Source organism: Coenobita brevimanus, chromosome 8 (assembly GCF_032717465.1).
Source record: "Coenobita brevimanus isolate Jiangsu-jjx chromosome 8, ASM3271746v2, whole genome shotgun sequence".
Classification (NCBI taxonomy): Eukaryota; Metazoa; Arthropoda; class Malacostraca; order Decapoda; family Coenobitidae; genus Coenobita; species Coenobita brevimanus.
The window spans coordinates 5,689,605-5,708,912 of NC_136961.1; the positions used below are offsets into that span (position 1 = coordinate 5,689,605).

Here is a 19,308-nt window from a genome sequence, read left to right on the forward strand (position 1 = left end):
GGAATTGAGCATGCCAGTATTGTGATAGCAACTCCAACGTATGGAAGTGAAGTTTGGACCTTGTTGGAGGGACGCATGTCAAGAGTGACAGCAGTGGAAATGAGTTATTTGTCAGGAGCAAGTGGAGTTACATGGAGAGAGACTGACAAACGAGGAAGTGAAGAGGCGTTGTGATGTGAATGTGAATGTGACAGAAAGCGTTAGGAGAAATAACCTAAAGTGGTTTGGCCATGTGGAGAGGATGGCGAGTATGAGACTACCTAGGAGAATGTATATGAGTGAGGTGGAGGGTGGGAGAGGAAGGGGGAGGCCAAAGATGAGATGGAGGATGGAGTGGGGAGGTATATGAGAGAGGGGTGTGCGGGCTGGGAGCAGGGCAGTGAAATAGCGGGAAACCGGGCGATATGAAAGCGATTTGTTTGTGGGCACCCCATACGGGATTAAGGCTTCTGGCAATAGATACGGTACTGTAGAGAGATTAATGAAATACTAACCCTTACGAGTTTGCTATTTTGTAGATCAACATATCTAAGTAATACACCCACTTTCAGTCGGGAGTGATTTCCACTTGACAAGTTTGGGTCAGCACATGAACAGAGTGGATGGCGACATGTTGTATGCTGTATAGAAAGGTGGCAATAAAAATAATAGAAAATGGGCTCTATAATTGTGACAGTTTTTGTCTTCAAGGTAAGAGGTTACGGAGCTGTTGATTTACAGTTTAAATAATTTATTTGATTTTCATGAATGATAGACAAGATTTAATAGGCCTTTTAGTTTGCAGGAACAGATTTATTATCGTATTAAGGCAATGAAGAATACGTACCAAAGAGTAAAGAAGAAAAATATCTTTTGAAAAGCAGATAGCATTAGAAACAATTAACAGGGCCAAAACCACACAGTCGTCAGATCATGATGCCATGACGTACACCTCTTGCACACAAATCATAACACAAAAATTAACATGGATGTTCCAAAACAATTAAAAAAAATCACAAATCAAAATGCGAATAAATTATAGCTTTTGGAAAAACTAGAAAGCATTATAAGAAACATTTTATGAACATCAGGCAAAGTGAACAAAGATTAGGTTGGTCTAATCTACTGGTCACATAAAAAATCCAGCATAACATAAATTAATATCACACCATCGAATCGGTTCCAGTTCAGTTCCAGTGCCCCTGTCTTCTCCATCAGTTCCAATTCAGCTTCAGTTCAGTTCACAATTGGGCCCGTCTGGTTGTAATATTTGCAGATTTATAGTGTGTGTGTGTGTGTGTGTGTGTGTGTGTGTGTGTGTGTGTGTGTGTGTGTGTGTGTGTGTGTGTGTGTGTGTGTAAACTCTTTCGTAGTTATGAAAGTACTTTGCTTTTTTCTTAGGCTAACTCCAGACTAATTTATTTCCACAAGGGAAATTCAAGCGTTGCAGGGGTTACTCTAGGCAGTTTTCAACCCCCTAACCTTACGAATTTCCTTCAGATGAAAATAATTTGCCTGTAGCCTGACTACAATCACATATTGCTACAGTACATTTCTTGCTTAGAGAGGTCAGGAACGGTTATATACAGCCAGTCGATATAACTCTATTTCGTCGGTCTCTATTTGGATGAGATTTTCGTCCCGTGGCTGCGAAATCGTTGCTGAGTGGCAGAATAAAGCAGTAATCTGGTTCTACCACCACTGGAGAGCATTTTTTCGTTATTTGCACCATAATCGAATGTAAATCTCTAGTTACCCAGCATTCAAGACAAAGAAAGGGCTATTTTAGTTTCAGCTTTCAAGGTGGAAAAATGGCAATCCTAGCCCAAGCTGCAGTGGCCCATTGCACCACCGGTTTTTTTTTTTTTTTTTTTTTTTTTTTTTTCAGGTTGATCAGAGACGAGGACAAATGAGGGTTAGTATTCTTGTGGTGCTGCTGGTTTTGGTGTCGGCCGTAGGAGGGACTGGCCAGGCACCCGGACTGAAGACCAAACAAGGGCATGTCTCTGGCGTGGAGGAGCAGGCGAGTAAGGGCAGGACATTCTACTCCTACTACGGCATACCCTTCGCCAAGCCCCCCGTGGGACCACTGCGTTTCAGGGTACATGTACACCATGTCGTTGTGTCAGGTCACTTACAACCCAAAGACGTCAGTTTCTAGAACGTAGCTTAACTTGTCAAAAAAGTGTTACAATGTTGCTCAGCTTTCCTCTTAAAGTGCTAGCATGTTGTTAGAACTGCCTTTCAAAGAGAGTTATTATGTCACCAAAATCGCTTTTAATAAGTATTAGAATAATTATGACTTTCAGTGTCAGCATGTTGTCATGCAGCCCTTCAAAATGTTTGAATATTACCATAGCTGATCTTATATAGTGTCAGGCTATCGACATCCTTGCCCTGACAAAATATTAGAATATCACTTTAGCTTTTCTTGAACAGTGTTAGAATGTCCCCAAATGCTAATAGCGTTATATAGTTTTAGTGTAGTTAAGGCATACCACATTTAACGTGAAGGCCCATCGATGGCCAGGTGTAGTGAAATTAGAGGGCTGATTTGACTAGTAATGAGGAGGACTCCTTCCAACCTCACTGTAAAGTTTCATCGACTTTCATGCAATCTGATGTTTGATGATGATGATGAAAATGGTGATGAGCCACCCGTTCCAGGACCCACAACCCGGTGAGAAGTGGTCGGGTGTGCGAGACGGGTCGGTGATGCCTGAGCCTTGTTTACAACTTAGCATGGAACCATTTGTCACCAACCGCAAAGCAGAGGAGAAGGACTACTTTGGCAGTGAGGACTGTCTCTACCTCAATGTCTTTACACCTAAGGTAAATCGGTCAGGCTTATTCTGTGATTATGAAGATTTCTTTTACTTCCTCCTTAGTAATTCATTCAGTATAGTACAACCCAATATCATTCTGTGCGTTATTTATGGAAACTATTTTGGTGTTAATGCGTTTAAAATATCGTACAAGCGAATACTTAGTTGTATTATGCATAATAATTCTCTAAGGATGAGGTGCTATTAAATGTCTCATGTCCAACTTGTTGACTGTCTCATGGGTTTGATATGCATTTAACTGTACGAAGTAAATCTTGCGTTGATGTTACCACAAGCTCAAAAGGCTTTCTGGGGTGCATTTGTTGTTGTGAAATGGATAAAATGGATGTTCAAGTGTCAGATTAAATTATGGAACTTCTTTAACAACCACACTAAATCATTTGGCAGCAATGCACAAGAAACTGATATCTGATATACTTGTACAGTATGTATACTCTAAACGGCAGTGGTTTGCCGAGGGACGAGACTCTGGCTGCTTTCATATGAACATTCTCGCTAAAAGATATTCTGTTTTTATTTTGGCTAATTCCAGTCGACTTTATTCTGCACTGGAAATACATTACAAATGATGTATTTCACATCTACTCTTGCCACACTGTATTCTGTTCAAGCACTATATTTAATCCTAATATGTATGGACTTGACATTGCGTCTAGCCTTTTCAGTTCAGAAAACACCTAAGGAGAATAAAGTCGTCTGAAAAAATAATAATAATTATCTTGTATCATCACATCATGTTATCTGAGTCATGGTGCTAATCAAGTGTTTGTGATACAGTCAAGGAACGACTCTCAGCATCTACCGGTGATGGTGTGGTTCCACGGAGGCGCTTTCTTCGCTGGTGGCGCCAATCGGCACCTTCCACACGTCCTTTTGGATCACGATGTGGTGCTGGTGGTGGTCCAATACCGCCTTGGCATTTTCGGTATGTACGATTGCCGACGTATGTTAGCCTAATATCAAATCCCTCTTACTTCTTACATCCCTCTACGGGCTAATCTGAAGCTAAGCGAGGTTTGGTGTGTTCTTTTTCGAAAGATAGAAAAGTTCTCTCATTCCTTTCCTGGCTGCTGTTCCTTAGCTGAGAGGAAATGGTACGGTTTTCTGCCCACAAATGGCTGTGTGATATGTTCCACTGTGGAAGAAAACATGCCTTATATAAAGCATTTGTAGTAGAATATTAGGCGGACATTTGACCCTGACAATACAGCTGTGGTCGGAAATAGTTACATTTCATAGTGAATAATAACGAGAAAGTGAACTGAGTTTTTAAACCCGTTGATGCGATATTCGGAATCGAACAAACTTCTCTGAAAATTATTAGATTTTTATAACTGTTTGGCTTAAGAAGTGGACTGATGTTACTGACTGCAATTGTTCACATACGATCAAATAATGTATCACGTAGGCGTTGAGTGATAATGTCCTACATGAGTATCACACCTCGTGATACCCCAGGGAGCTTAATCTGTTATCATCTGAATATGCATGACAACAAGCGTGGCCGGTCACTGCTTCCGGGCCCTCAGGGGAAAAACAAAAAGTTGATGAAATATAGAAAACTGAGCTTACAGTCTGTTGACACTTGACTGTACACCAACTCGCGTCAGGGTTGCCAGACGCCGCCGCTTCCCTTATACACGTGTGCCTAACCTTCAGTTCATTCATCGGTACAATGATATCTAATCTCTTTATGTATCTCTCCATCCACTAATTTATTTTTACCAGTACTCATAAATTCATCTACCTATGTATCCTTCAATCCAATAACCTAACATTATCCATGTTTCTCGTTTTTCAACTCAACTATCTGCATATCTAGTTGTCCATCTAACCCTAACACCAGTTCCTGTAAAAACTTCTTCCACTGAGATTTACCTATAACGTATAGACGGGCTTATCTCGCCAAAACTCAAAACCACATGTATCCAAACTTAACCAGCCTAGTGAAAGCTTACCAAAGTAAGCTGATATTTTAGAAAAACCTAAATAACTCGACACCGTGTAACCTAGGACAAAAGTAAGGGATGAAAACCCCTTTCCAAAATTAGACCATCAGATTGCAATCTTCTCTGCACATTCTTAAAGGTTAAACACTGAAACTTGCCTATCAGTATGACTGAACAAATCCCATGGGACAACAGTTTAGGCTTGCCGAGTGTTTGCCTGGCTGATGATGATATTCGGACTTCAGTAATTCAGTAACTAAGAGGCAAAGGCGTTTCTAGGACTGGCCTCGTCAAGGGACCAGAAACAATACTGACGAGAAATGTCATAACAAGTGATATATGGCATCGTCACGATAACAAGATTACCGACACGAAAAACAAGCATCTGGCAATTCCAACAGCCATTGTCTTTGGCAGGGGAATGCTTAGGATCTTGAAACACTGGCGGCTTAGCCCAGCCCAGAGATCTTTAGATTTTCACCGGATACTTTTCAATTTATTTTAGAGTAGAATGGATATAAGATATGAGACAGTACTGTGCTCTACCAGACGGTTCTGGTCAGGTGCTAAGGCTAACTTTCGCAACATTAAATAATAATAAAATGAGTACAATCTGAGTTGGGACAAAATTGTGTTAACTCTGTGTTTTGTCCATCTGATACTCTCCTCTTTACCTCTCAGGATCCTCTTTTAATGTCTCATCTGTGTGTCGCACTCGTCATCTCTGCTTTTTCCTCCTGTTCTTTGCTCCTCTCTCCTGCCCTGCTCATAAAAAGGACGCAATCAGCATATGCCAAGCAATACATTTCCTTCTCATATCCTTTGACTAATGCAAGAAAGCCTTGGCTTAATCACGCTTCTTCTATTGCTGGCCGCAACAAGGAGAGGGCCTATGAAAGGTACCAGAGCCAACCCACCTCTGAATCACATCTTGTTTATGTTTCTGCCTGGAATCGTGCTAACTATATTCTTCGCTCTGCTGAAAATAATTTAATCCATACTAAACGCTCTCAACTCTCCAACTCGAATTCTTCCCGCTCCATCTGGCACGTTGCCAAAAACCTTTCTCACAACTTTACCTAATCATCCTTCCCTCCTCTTTTCTACTGTGATAGCTCTTCCGCTATTGCTTCTACTGATAAAGCAGATCTCTTTGCTCAGACTTCCTTCTCAAGTTCCACCTCAGACAATTCCTCCATCACTTTCCCCTCTGACTTCCTCATGGCTGACATTAAAATTTCTTCAGCTGATGTATTTTCTGCCATCACTGGCTTTAATCCTAACAAGGCATATGGACCTGATGGAGTCTCTCCTGTTGTCCTGAAGAACTGTGCTTCTGTGCTTACACCATGCCTAGGTAAACTCTTTTGCCTTTGTCTTTCAACTTGTACCTTTTCTTGCTGGAAGTTTGCTTTCATTCAGCCAGTCTCAAAGAAGTGTGACCATTCCAAATCCTCTAACTATCGTCCAATTGCTTTAACATCCTGTGTCTCAAACGTTTTCGAGTCTATTCTTAACAGAAAACTTTAAAGCATCTTTCCTATCACAACTTTCTTTCTGATCATCAGTATGGATTCCGTCAGGGACGCTCCACTGGCGATCTTCTCACCTACCTTTCAGACTCCTGTTCATCCTCTTTTCGGGACTGGCTAAAGCTTTGCCATTGCACTTGACGTCTCAAAGGCTTTCGATCGAGTCTGGCATAAATCTTTAATTTCCAAACTGCCCTCTTACGGTTTCTATCCTTCTATTTGTGCCTTCATCTATAGCTTCCTTTCTGGTGCCATCATCTGTAGCTTCCTTTCTGGTAGTTCTATAGCCACTGTTGTAGACCGCCATCGTTCTTCTAGATCTATCAACAGTGGTGTTCCTCAGGGCTCTGTCTTATCACCAACTCTCTTCCTTTTATTCATCAGTGACCTTCTAAGCTGTACATCTAAGCCTATCCACTTGTAAGCTGATGATTCCACCCTTCACCTTTCCATTCGGTTCTCGCAACGTCCATCTCAGCATTAACTTCAATAAACGAGGGATTAGGCAATGGCACACCTAATGTCTGACTTGGCTCGTATTTCTGACAGGGGTAAAAATAATCCTGTTGTTTTTAATGCATTAAAAACTCATTTCTTACACCTATCTACCCCTCAAAATCTTCCACAGGAGTACCCACTAACGTTTAATAATATCCATCTGAATCCTGCGTCATCCTTGAACATGCTTGGGGTTTCATTCGCTCGGGACTTATCTTGGAAAGATCATATTGCATCTCATGTAAAATCTGCTTTCAAGAGATCTGGGTGTGCTAAGCCGACTCTGTAACTCCATTACCCCTGCACAGTTGTTGACTTTATACATGGGTTTTATTTGCCCCTGTGTGGAGTACAACCAAAGTGTACAGAGAAAGATAAGAGGGAACAGTCGTGCGAGTCTCCATGGGAAAAAATGTAACTCCGAGAATGTTGGCGCCGCCCTACGGCAGGCCCGGAATCTGTGACAGCAGTCGTTTGCGCTGGCTCACACCACACCAGTGTTTAAGGCGAATGTTAGCACTTATGTGGGTTGTAACAATATCTTAAGCTCCATTATAGCACTATATATATAAACGATGCACTAATCTGGAAATATTACTAAATATTCTGCAGGAAAAAGTTAGTAAATACAAATGAGAGTGGCGCTCGTCACTGACAGCTCATACCTCTCGACTTGACACACTGGCCTCTGACTGTGGTTTACATCTTCATTTAAAACTCCTGGCTCTAAATCAAGTGTCATTCAAAAGGCTGAGACGTAGGGAGTAAATAAATGAGATATACCAGGCCAATCTATTAAGAAATTGAAACTCTCCACCGCAAATAAATAACAATACTGTATCTGGAGCAGCATTAATATGATTTTAAGAAAATATCTGTTCTGTCTGCATGTATAACTATAAATGCAGACAGAGGGAGCATATATATGTTCCCCAGTTTTACATCCTAACTTAACCTAATGTATCCTTCTAACCTAACTTAACCAAACCTTACATAACCTAACCTTTCCTAAAATAACCTAACCGAACCGAACATAGGGATGACGCCGAGAGAGAGAGAGAGAGAGAGAGAGAGAGAGAGAGAGAGAGAGAGAGAGAGAGAGAGAGAGAATGATAAATACGAGGGAGGAAGGGAGGGTTAAAATTATCAGAAAAGAAATATATAATAGTGATGAATATATACCGGTAGTTGAATATTATCTCTTGGTTCAAATTATTCTGTTAAATACTTCAACTTCTCCATATTAACAATCATGGATTAATGATAATGTTAATGTCAGTATTAATCGAAGCATTTTTGCTGCATATGAGGAATTATTGTACCAACAATGTATTTTTTTTACAACAGAAAAAAATAACTGCAACTTTTTGGAGGAGGGGGAGGTGTAATGCCAAACCTTATAAATGTATATACGGGGTTGGTGACTTTAAACCAATGGTTTAAACCAAGCAATTTTTTTTTTTTCCAAATCTCTCTCTCTCTCTCTCTCTCTCTCTCTCTCTCTCTCTCTCTCCTACAACTAAATTATAAAAAAAAATCAATTGCAAAAGGAAAAGAGAGTGATTAGAAAGCATGTGAGACAAGTGCAGCTGACTGATAAAACTTGATAAAAGCATGTGAGACAAATATAGCTGGCTGATAAAAGCATGTGAGACAAATGTAGCTAACTGATAAAAAACTAGCTGATAAAAGTATGTGAGACAAGTGTAGCTGGCTGATAAAAAGCTAGCTGATAAAAGTATGTGAAACAAATTTTGCTGGCTGATAAAAGTATATGAAACAAATGTTGCTGGCTGATAAAAGCATGTGAGACAAATGTAGCTGGCTGATAAAAGCATGTGAGAAATGTAGCTGACTGATAGAACACTGGCTGATAAAAGCATGTGAGACAAATGTAGCTGGCTGATAAAAGCATGTGAGACAAATGTAACAGGCTGATAAAAGCATGTGAGACAAATGTAGCTGGTTGATAAAATCTGATAAAAACATGTGAAACAAATGTAGCTGGCAGATAAAAGCTTGCATTTAGACTAAATCAGGAACAGTACTTTCACTCTTTTTATGTCCGAGTTCATGAACTGGTTGTCTTCGAAGTGCTCAGCACAAAAAACACAACTTCTAAACAGAGACTCGGATGTTCTCCCCAGGAGATCTGCCCTCCTCGAATTCTGGACCCATCTCCTTGACCTCTAAGTTAACAACACTCAGTAACCATAGTAGTCTATAGATAAAACACTGAGAAATTACATAGCATGAGCAACATAAAAAGAGACTGATACCCTAGAACAACGCTCAGTAACCACTTGTAGTGTCTAGATCAGGGGTTCCCAACCTTTATTTACCCATTACCCCATTTTCCACACCTCTCTTCACTCATTACCCCTCATTGCTTATGTTTCCACAATTGCATTTTAGCTGCTTAACATTTTGATGCCTAGATTTTAGTTTGAATGTAGGACTTAATTAACCCGCCCCGTCCCGACGACGTATGGGTACGTCACCACGATTTGCATTTGCCAGTCCCGGCGACGTACCAGTACGTCGTGCAATTGCAATGTGCATAAATTCGACAATTTTCAAATTTCGCGCTTGATTTGTGGTACGTACCCTCGCCTGACCTTCCCCTACCTGCCACCAGGCGGGGACACTCGGCGACCCCGCGCGACCCGCTCTAGCCCGCCACTCGTCCACTCACCTGGTAGCCACGGTCCTGCTCAGACATGGCTAAGAGAGGTCTCTCAGAGAGCGAAATTCAAGTCGCCCTGGACACCTTTACTGGCGACAGTGATTCCCCACTGGATGACGAGGAGATGGACAAGGATTATGTGCAGCCAGAGGAGGAAGAAACCACCAGCAGTGACGAGGAAGTTCCGTCACCAAGGAAGTGGCAGTACGTGACTTACCGTGCTGCTAGAGAGGGGCAGGAGGCAAAGAAGGCACGTGGTATGTCATATCCCTATCCCCAGCGTGCCTTGGAAACAGAATTCGAGGTCGAGGACGAGGACAAGGACGAGGACGGAGACGTGGGACGTGCTGCCACGTGGTATGGGCGGGAGGTGATTACGCATCGTGGCCCAGAGCGCACACCACGTCGTCTAAGCAGGTATGGGCCTAGCATTCTGTTTGGGGCGGTAGGAAGTGGGGAGTGAAATGGACATTCCTGGGATTAGGGAAAGTGAGAGTGAGGTGGGTGAGTCATTGCTCTCCCTACGCAGTGTGAGGCGGCAGAGTGGATCATGTGGGCCAGTGCGGGTGCATTCCTTATCACATGGGGTTGTGAGGGAGGGGGAAGGTGGGGAGGAACCACTCCAAAGCACGTCTTATGCTCCCCAATATCCCCTAACACGTGGTCGAGCAAGGTTGCGTGAGAGAGCACGTGGTGTGGTAATGGAGGGGGAAGGTGGGGAGGAACCACTCCCCAGCACGTCTTCTGCTCCCCAATATCCAACTATTTCATCCCCACAGCCCCCTAATGTTCCTCAAGGCCATAAAGGTAAGGGAAAGGGAAAGGGTAAAGGCAGAGGGAAGAGGAGTGACAGTGGGGAAGCCCTCCGTACTCCTTCTCCCCAACCTCCCCAACCAGGATCTCCTCCCCACCCAGACGAAGGCGGTGATGGGGACGAGGGATTTGTGTCGTGGGATTGGGAGGATGGGAGTGATTTTCTCCCCTCATTCACCCTTCACTGAGCAGGGGCGATCTGGCTGCATTGCACCAGGTATTCACTGTAATTCAAGCAGGTTGGATTTTTTCCACCTGTTTTTCAGTGAGGCCTTCGTTGATCAGATCGTGTTTCAAACAAACCTGTTTGCAAGCGGCCAGCGGCTAGAAAGTGAAAGATTGGGAACAAGGAGTAGGCATTCAATGATTTATGATTACCCTGTCTCCATTCCAGAAATGTTCTTATTTTTTGCCCTTGTCCTTTTGATGGGTATAATAAGAAAAAATAGAATTCTGCTTACTGGACTACGGACCTGTTATGTTTACCCCATATTTGGTCAAGTGATGAGCCGTAATCGGTTTCAACAAATTCTAAGTCGCCTCCATTTTTATGATGCTAATGACCTGCAAATGCAAACAACACGGACAAAATGAGGCGAATTAGGCTTGTCTTTGATCACCTCAGGCAAACCTTTCGATCCTCATTCTATCCCTATAGAGATCTCGTCATAGACGAGAGTCTCGTGTTGTGGAGAGGCAATATTTCATTCAGACAGTATATACCCAGCAAAAGGCACCGTTTTGGGTTCAAGATCTCTGTTATGTGTGACTGTAGGACTGGATACGTGCAAGACATAGTCTTGTACACCGGTGCACAGACAGACATAATAGAAGATCGAAGTATAGGACTTTCGGGAGCAGTGGTAAAGACGATGATACAAGACTACCTTCATCGTGGTCACGTTCTCTATCTCGACAACTGGTACACTAGCCTCTTCTCGCTCGTTATCTTCACAGACATGAAACGGGAGTCTGTGGAACCGTAAAGGTGAACCGGCGTCACACGGTCAAGGTAGGGCGGAAACTTGCAAGGAGTGAGGTTGTCTTCTTCAAAGCAAACAACATCCTTGCAACAATGTGGAACCACAACAGAGAAGTAAGCCTCTTGTCCACGGTTCACCGCCCCTTGATGCACCGTACTGATTTTGTTGATTACCATAGCGAGAGCAGGCGTCGTGTTTGGAAACCTGAGTGTGTCATGGACTATAATATAAACATGCGCCTCGTGGACCAGTCAGACTCCATGATATCGACGGTAGAGTGTGCAGGACCACGATGAAGTGGTATAAAAACTGTTCTTTCACTTGCTAGATATCACTGTTCTGAATTGCCACCACCTTCACGCCATGACCACAGGAGTTCAGGAAACCTTTGAAGGGTTTGTGAGGGAGCTCACGAGAAATCTTTGCAAAGTATGCTGTTGAAAGGCCCCAACAGCGCCCCCGCACTGCCCATATTACCCACACTCCCTAGAGAATATCCGCCCGCCATTTCCCCACTCCTATCCCGCCCCAGCCCAACAGACCTATAGGCCCCAGCGCAGGTGTCACGTGTGCAGTCATTCCCAGGTGAGACTCACGACACAGAGGAAGGACACCCGCTATGAGTGCGTGCGTGTGACGTGGGTCTGTGTATTCACCCATGTTTTAGTGAATATCACACGTTGATGCAATTTTAGCATGGTGTGAATACGAAAGGACGCAGAAATTATGATGTAAATGCGACAAACAGACGCTCTGTGAAAATATCAGTCATGTGGATCGCCAAATATTAGTATAAAGTGCCTACGGGTAGAACATAAGTGAAAACATTGGGTGTAAGTATATAAATCTGCCCTAAGTTGAAACTTACATAGAGAGGGTTGTTTGATGCGATATTCTGTCGCTCAGTGCAATAAATACGGCCCCTTATTATAAATTTTCTATTATGTGACATTCTTACGGGTATACAGTAATATAAGTTCAAATTATTGTATATGATGATGTATTTCCTAAGTCAAATATTCATAGCGTGTCTATAAAGATAAGATTTCCTGACGCTTAGTCGAATGAATAAGGCACGTATTAGTCAAAATAAAAGTCAGCAAATGATAAAGTGAATAATTAGTATATAAGTGTGTGAGTGAATTAGTATATAAGTGTGTGAGTATTATGTATGACGTAACATTCCTTGCGAGGGTATTTTCAGGCGATATTCTCACGCTCACTTGAATAAATAATGGCAGTAAGTATGTACAGTGCATTGGAGGGGTGTAAACGTGTGTAATGTAAGTGGGAAAATATAATTGGAGTGAATAAATAAAGTAGATGATGAAACACGAGTGTTTGAGATCGTGGTTGCTACGTGAATAGGCGCTAGCATATCGCTAAATGCCCTCGTAATGAATGAAAATAATTGAAAACCTTCACAGTGGTGGGGGAAAGGTTCTATGTAAATGGGAAAATAATTGGAAAGTGATAAAACAATTTGGTATGTTGAAATACGAGTCATAGCGAGTGCGCTTACTAAGCTGATGTGCGCTAAACTTATGCTGCATGTCATCATAATGAATGAAAACATCTGAAATTACAACAGTTGTAATTGGTAAATTGTCATTGAAACAGAAGTATACAAGTAGAAAAAATGATCGGTAGACTCATAACAGAAAATTAGCAGATAGCATGATACGACTCGGACCTAACTCGCTATGCTCGCGCGATGGTACAATGCTTATTTTTCCTATATATGTGTCTGAAATACATTATATTGTTACTGTTATTGTTTATTAGTACAAATTCAATAAATGTAGGGGTGTTGTGTGTTGTTTGTCCCATTACTCCTTACCATAGAAAACGTTAACGCATATCCAGCTCATTACAGAATACGATACCTGCGGGGGGAAACCGCACCTGTATAGACCACTTATAGACCGCAGAGACCACTTTCTTCAAGATTTTCCATAGTTTCTCGACCTAAGCGGAAGTTTCATAAGAAAAATTTTTTTTCCAAAAAGGCTCGGGACTGGGGGATGTCATAGGTGCGGAAAGGCTCGGGACGTGACGGGTTAAAGGTTAGGCTAAAACCAAGAGGGTTATTGCAAGGAGTAATTTATTTTTATTATTAACACTGATGCTGATGATATTGTACTGATTTGCGGAAGTATTTGCGAGATGCAGAGGGTGCTCGATTGACTGGTGGAGGAAGGAGAAAAAGTGGGATTGGTAATAAATTGTGGAAAGACTGAAATTATTAATATGAACGTGGAGAACCAAATCGATTGTGTAATTGGGAATAATGTGGTGAAGAATGTAGAAAACTTTAAATATCTGGGAACGATTGTATCATCTAATGGATCATTGAACAATGAAATTGAGGAGAGGATTAGACAGGCTTGGCGAGCTGTTGGAATGTTGAAATCTGTTTGGAATAATAATATGCTTTCGGTACATACTAAAGTGAAAATTTATAAGTCCATGGTTAGACCAATTTTAATTTACGGGCATGAGTCATGGTACAGTACAATTGCAACAGATCAGAAAGTATTAGGATTTGAGAATAAAATACTGAGAAGGATTCTTGGGGTAAAGTGGCAAGACAGAGTTGCAAATGAAAGAGTAAGGGATATTACGAGAGTGGAACCAGTTAATGAATATGTGAGACTGTCTCGCTGGAAGTGGCTGGGGCACATATACAGAAAAGAAGGTTGTTTAATACAGGATGTGCCAGAGTGGATTGCTAGAGGAAGAAGAGGTAGAGGTAGGCCGAGGGAAACCTGGTTGAGGACAATGAAAAAAGAAGCAGGAGAGGAGTGTTGGTGGGACCTGAAGGAGATGGCAAGAGACAAATATTGGTGGAGAGAGTTCATTGAGGCCCTATGCATCCCGTGGGGTGCCACAGGAAATGATTGATTGATTGATTGATTGATACCAAATGAACATGACTTTAAACATTCATCTCTGAATTTTAGTATAGGTCCGAAGTCTATCATAACTGGTATGATTTTTATATATATATATTTTTTTCGTTACCTCCCCCATTACCCTTCACAAAAGACCAAATTACCCCACTTGGGGTAATTTACCCCAGGTTGGGAACCCCTGGTCTAGATAGATCACTGTGAATTAAATACCAAAGCAACAATGAGAGAATTACCAACCGGATCAACATTTCTGATAATTTCACCGGCGTGAACTTAGTTTAAAATAAGATGTGATTGTCAATATATCACTCACCATTCCTTGTCCTTTGGGAATCAAAAAAAGATGATCACGGCCTTTTTTGCCTAGAATTTCTACGTTAATAGCAGCACAGAACTAACCACCCAGCATGATGTTTACATTCTCCAGCTCTGTTTCCGCGCCCGCCGCTTGGGGCGCCACCGTCACCCAGAGTTACACGGGGATGGTGCGACTGTCCCCTCTTATCTTTCTCTATACTCTTTGGCACAACTCTCATGTGTGGGGAGGCTCCCCACATACAGCTCTTCTCAATAGGGTGGAGTCAAAGACTTTTCGTCTCATTAACTCTCCTTCTCTTACTGGCCCCCTTCAACTGTTTCTTCACCCACTGTTCCATCTTTATCTCTTTTTTGTTGCTACTTCAATCGTCACTGCTCCTCTGAACTGTCTGCTTGGATCCCTCCACCTATGCGACGGGTGCGTAGCACCCATCTAGCAACAAACTCGCATCCCTTTTCTGTCCAACTCTCTAATGCAAGAGTTAACCGTTACTCCCAGTCCTTCATTTATGCAACGGGTCAGCTCTGGAACTGTCTCCCTCTGTCTGTATATCCTACTTCCTATGATCTCCAGTCTTTCAAACGCAGTGTGTCCAGTCATCTCGAAATTAACGGATCTTGAATTTGGCTCTCTTTTGTATTTTTTTTCTTCTTAGAAGGAACGGTTTGTGAGCTCTTGGCCTTTGGTTCCTTCTTTCTTGCATAAAAAAAATTAACCAACTCCATCATTTTTTGATGTGATGATTAGATCATAAACACATGTTATTTATCAATTTATTTTATACATGGATTTAACATATTCATTTTTTTTTTTTTTCTGGAGAGGAAGGATAGAGCTTTGATGGACTATGTGGTTGTGTCTAGGAATGTAATAGGAAGATTGTTGGATGTGAGAGTTCTGAGAGGGGAGGGTGGAGGTATGTCTGACCACTACCTGGTGGAGGGAAAGTTAAGAGTAGGTAAGAGATGGGTGAGAGCTAGGAGAGTTAGGTGTGGCAGGGAGGTTTTGAAAGTGAGTGAGTTGGATAAAAGAGAGAAAATGATGGAGTATCAGGAGAAATTGAAAGATGAGTGGAACGCAGTGAAAGATCGGGAAAATGACAGTGTGGAGGAGGAATGGCAGTTATTTAAGAGTGCTGTGGTGGGGCATGCAGAAGAGGTGTGTGGTGTGAGATGTGCGGGTGGTGGTGTAAGAAAAGGAAGTGAATGGTGGTGCGAGGAAGTAAGTATGGCTGTGGCTGAGAAGCGACATGCATATGAAGTGTGGCTGCAGAGGAAGGATGAGATGTCATATGAGAGGTATAAGGAAAAGAGGAATAAGGCAAGAAGGGCTGTGCGTGATGCTAAAGTGGCAGCAGATGAGAGGTGGGGTAGGCGGCTCACAGAGAATTTTCAACAGAATAAGAAAATGTTTTGGAAGGAGGTGAAAAGGGTGCGAAAGGGAGAGTCTGGGAAGGAAGAACGAGTAAAAGCAGAGGATGGAAGGATGTTAACTGAGATGGATACAGTAAGGAAGAGATGGGCAGAGTATTTTGAAAGATTGTTAAATGTAGAGGAGGAAAGGGTGGCTGAGATTGTGGTGGATGGAAGGGTGCAAGGAGTAAATGTGTTGGGAGAGTTGAATGATTCTTTGATCACGAAGGAGGAAGTGGAGAAGGCAGTAAAGGAGATGAAAACAGGGAAAGCTGCAGGTATGGATGTGTTTGCTGTGGAATGCCTGAAGGGTGGTGGAGTGACTATTGTTGACTGGTTAGTAAGTTTGTTGAATGTGTGCCTTGTGAAAGGTATGGTGCCAGTTGACTGAGGAAGTGCTTGTGTGGTCCCGTTGTATAAAGGCAAGGGTGATAAGTATGAATGTACTAGCTTTAGAGGTATAAGTCTGTTGAGTGTTGTAGGTAAGGTATATGGTAGAGTGTTAATTATGAGAGTTAGAGAGGGTACAGAGGGAGTGATTGGTGATGAGCACCGTGGCTTTAGGAGAGGGAGGGGATACGTGGGTCAGGTGTTTGCGGTGAGACAAGCGTGTGAAAAGTATTCAGCGAAAGGCAAGGATGTGTTTTGGGCATTTATGGATTTAGAGAAAGCGTATGATAGAATTGATAGGGAGGCTTTTTGGACTGTTTTAAGATTGTATGGACTTGATGGTAGGTTATTAAAAGGGGTGAAAAGTTTTTATGTAAATAGTAGAGCGTGTGTAAGAGTGGGAAATGCTGTGAGTGATTGGTTTCCTGTGAGAGTGGGGCTGCGACAGGGATGTGTGATGTCGCCTTGGTTGTTTAATATTTACATGGATGGTGTTGTAAGGGAGGTGAATGCAAGAGTTTTAGGTGGAGGTCTAAGTCTGGTGAATGTTGATGGTGGAGAGTGGAATCTGAAGCAGCTGCTGTTTGCAGATGATACTGCACTGATGGCTGATTCAGAGAAGAGATTGAGACAGTTGGTAGAGGAGTTTGGAAGGGTGTGTGAAAGGAGGAAATTGAAAGTAAATGAGAATAAGAGTGAAGTGATGAAGTGTACGAGGTTGGTAGATGGCAGGGGGATGAATATAGTTTTGAATGGCGAGTGCTTGAGGAGGTAGAGTGTTTTAAATATCTAGGGTCACATGTTGCTGTGGATGGAAGAATAGATGCAGAAATGAAGTTTAGAATAAATGAAGTAGGAAAGGTGCTGGGAGGAATGAAAAAAGTGTTTAGACGTCATTCGCTTAGAATGGATGTAAAGAGAAGGCTGTATGAGGGTGCTGTGGTACCGACTGCATTGTATGGGGCTGAAACATGGAATATGGGTGTAGCAGAGAGGAAAAGTTTGAATGTAATGGAGATGAGGTGTCTAAGGAGTATGTGTGGAGTGACGCGTATGGATCGAGTGCAGAATGATGAAGTGCGATGGAGAACTGGAGTTGTTTGGGAGATGGCTGGTAGAGTTGAGCAGAGGGTGTTGCGATGGTTTGGGCATATGGAGAGAATGGATAATGAGCGATTGGTGAAAAAGATAACTAGATCTGATGTGAGAGGTGTAAGGCTGAGAGGAAGACCACGAATAGGATGGATGGACAGTGTGAAGAGAGCGCTGGATGTGAGAGGGATGTCTGTTGAGAAAGGAAGAGTGGCTGTGCGTGACAGAAATGGGTGGAGGGAAATTGTGAATGAATAAGTGATGACACAGCCCTGATTGGATATTCTCCCGCATTTGGTCTGATCAGCTATTTCAGGTCAGGTGCGGGTAAGGGGATGAGTCTGCTATGATGTGGCAGGGGTAAACCAGCTCTGCTGTCGGGCTCTGCTGCGGATGTCACTGATTGCATTGCGCAGTTGACCCTTGTGCAGCGTGGTGCGGTGAGGATCTGTCCGTTCTCCCCTTTGGGGCTAAGATGCAAATGAATGTGTTTGAATGGATGAGTAAATGGGGTGTGTGTCGTCCTGTCTCGGCTACCTCCCTTTCCTTGGGGGAAGCAGCCTAGGTATATAGATAGATAGATAGGAAGGATCAGGGTGTGGTGTCTTGATTTTAGTTAGGCAAATGTGTCAATCACTTTGTCATAATCAAGGCTTCCAACCAACTCTCGATTGACAACACTGCCAGATCATTGAGACTTTCCTGGCCCATGATGCGCCTAAGCCATGTATGTTGGCGAAGAGCACTAAATGATTGCTTACAGCTGCAGCTACTGACCGGGATGGTAAGGGCCACCTGTAAGATCGTCTTCAGTGATGGGAACATCAGTTGATCATGGACCTTGAACACACTCAGAATGTCTGGGATGGCTTCTGGCCCCTTCCTGCTCAAAAAGCTTTTCACCACTATCACTTCTTCTGGGACTAGTTGGATATTGTATTCCGAGGCTAGTTTCTCTAGGAACTGCATGCACAGGAAGGTTTCACAGGCCAGCTGACATGCCTGGATGCCAATTATGAATTTTTTCCCAACACTAGAAAAAAGATTCTCCAGCTCATTATTAATTTGGTCATTCAGTCGATGCAAGGGTAGAAAAGTCTCTGCTTGAGATGTTCTGAATCATTAAGCGGGTCTGATCTGGAGCCCCAGGACACCTCCACAACAAAGTCATCCATCTTCTATTTTCTTCTTGGATCGAGGGAAGACTCTTGGTTGTTGTTCTCCTCACATGTTACCTTTGTTATGGCATAGATCTCTTCAACCACCTGTGCAGTTCACTGGCTACTCAGGGTGTCATGGACTGCATTTTTTTTAGTGCACTGCCTGTGCCAGGTCGACGGTTTCTTTCTAAAGATTCTCGTGAAATCCTTCAATGATGCCAAGTGATTTTTTGAACACAACAGATAGGTGGACCACAGGGAGTTTGGATAATTTTGAATGCAGACCTAGTGGTGTTGGTGATCTGAACATTTGAGGAGATTTCATGACAGCGGGAAAAATCTTCATGGGTGCATTAACAAAGGACAACTCATATGTCCATTGGGTGTTTGGTTGATATTTGTACAAGCTCTCTCTGCTCACTCTTTCTGAACAGCAGCAAACTGGTCGTGGTTGACTGTAGACACACTGAAAAATGAGTAGAGGTTTTCAAGCAGATAAACAAAAAATCACTGGCTTCAGCAATGGCCTTGCAGGTGTGACAAAGGACCGGGTTTAGGTCATGTGCATAGCAATGCACATAGACAGCCTTTGGATGTTTTTCCCGTAAAAGACCTTGCACCCGAGAACAGATCTGCTTATCACTGCTGCCCTCTCATATGTTTGGGCGACAACTTTCAGGTCAGCAATATTGTTGGACACAAGAACCTGCCCGACTGCATTTGTGATTGCTTCT

At 42.7% G+C, this 19,308-nt stretch overlaps 1 protein-coding gene across 1 annotated transcript in view; it reads left to right on the forward strand.

The window, feature by feature from the left end:
- The first annotated feature begins 1,886 nt into the window (after positions 1-1,886).
- Positions 1,887-19,308, forward strand: part of LOC145406313 (venom carboxylesterase-6-like) — a 92,226-nt gene continuing 74,804 nt past the window's right edge. The window contains exons 1-3 of the mRNA XM_080277480.1: positions 1,887-2,080; positions 2,647-2,819; positions 3,608-3,750. Coding sequence (XP_080133606.1) covers positions 1,889-2,080; positions 2,647-2,819; positions 3,608-3,750 — 508 coding nt within the window. The 5' untranslated portion in view covers positions 1,887-1,888. The remainder of the gene's footprint in view (positions 2,081-2,646; positions 2,820-3,607; positions 3,751-19,308) is intronic.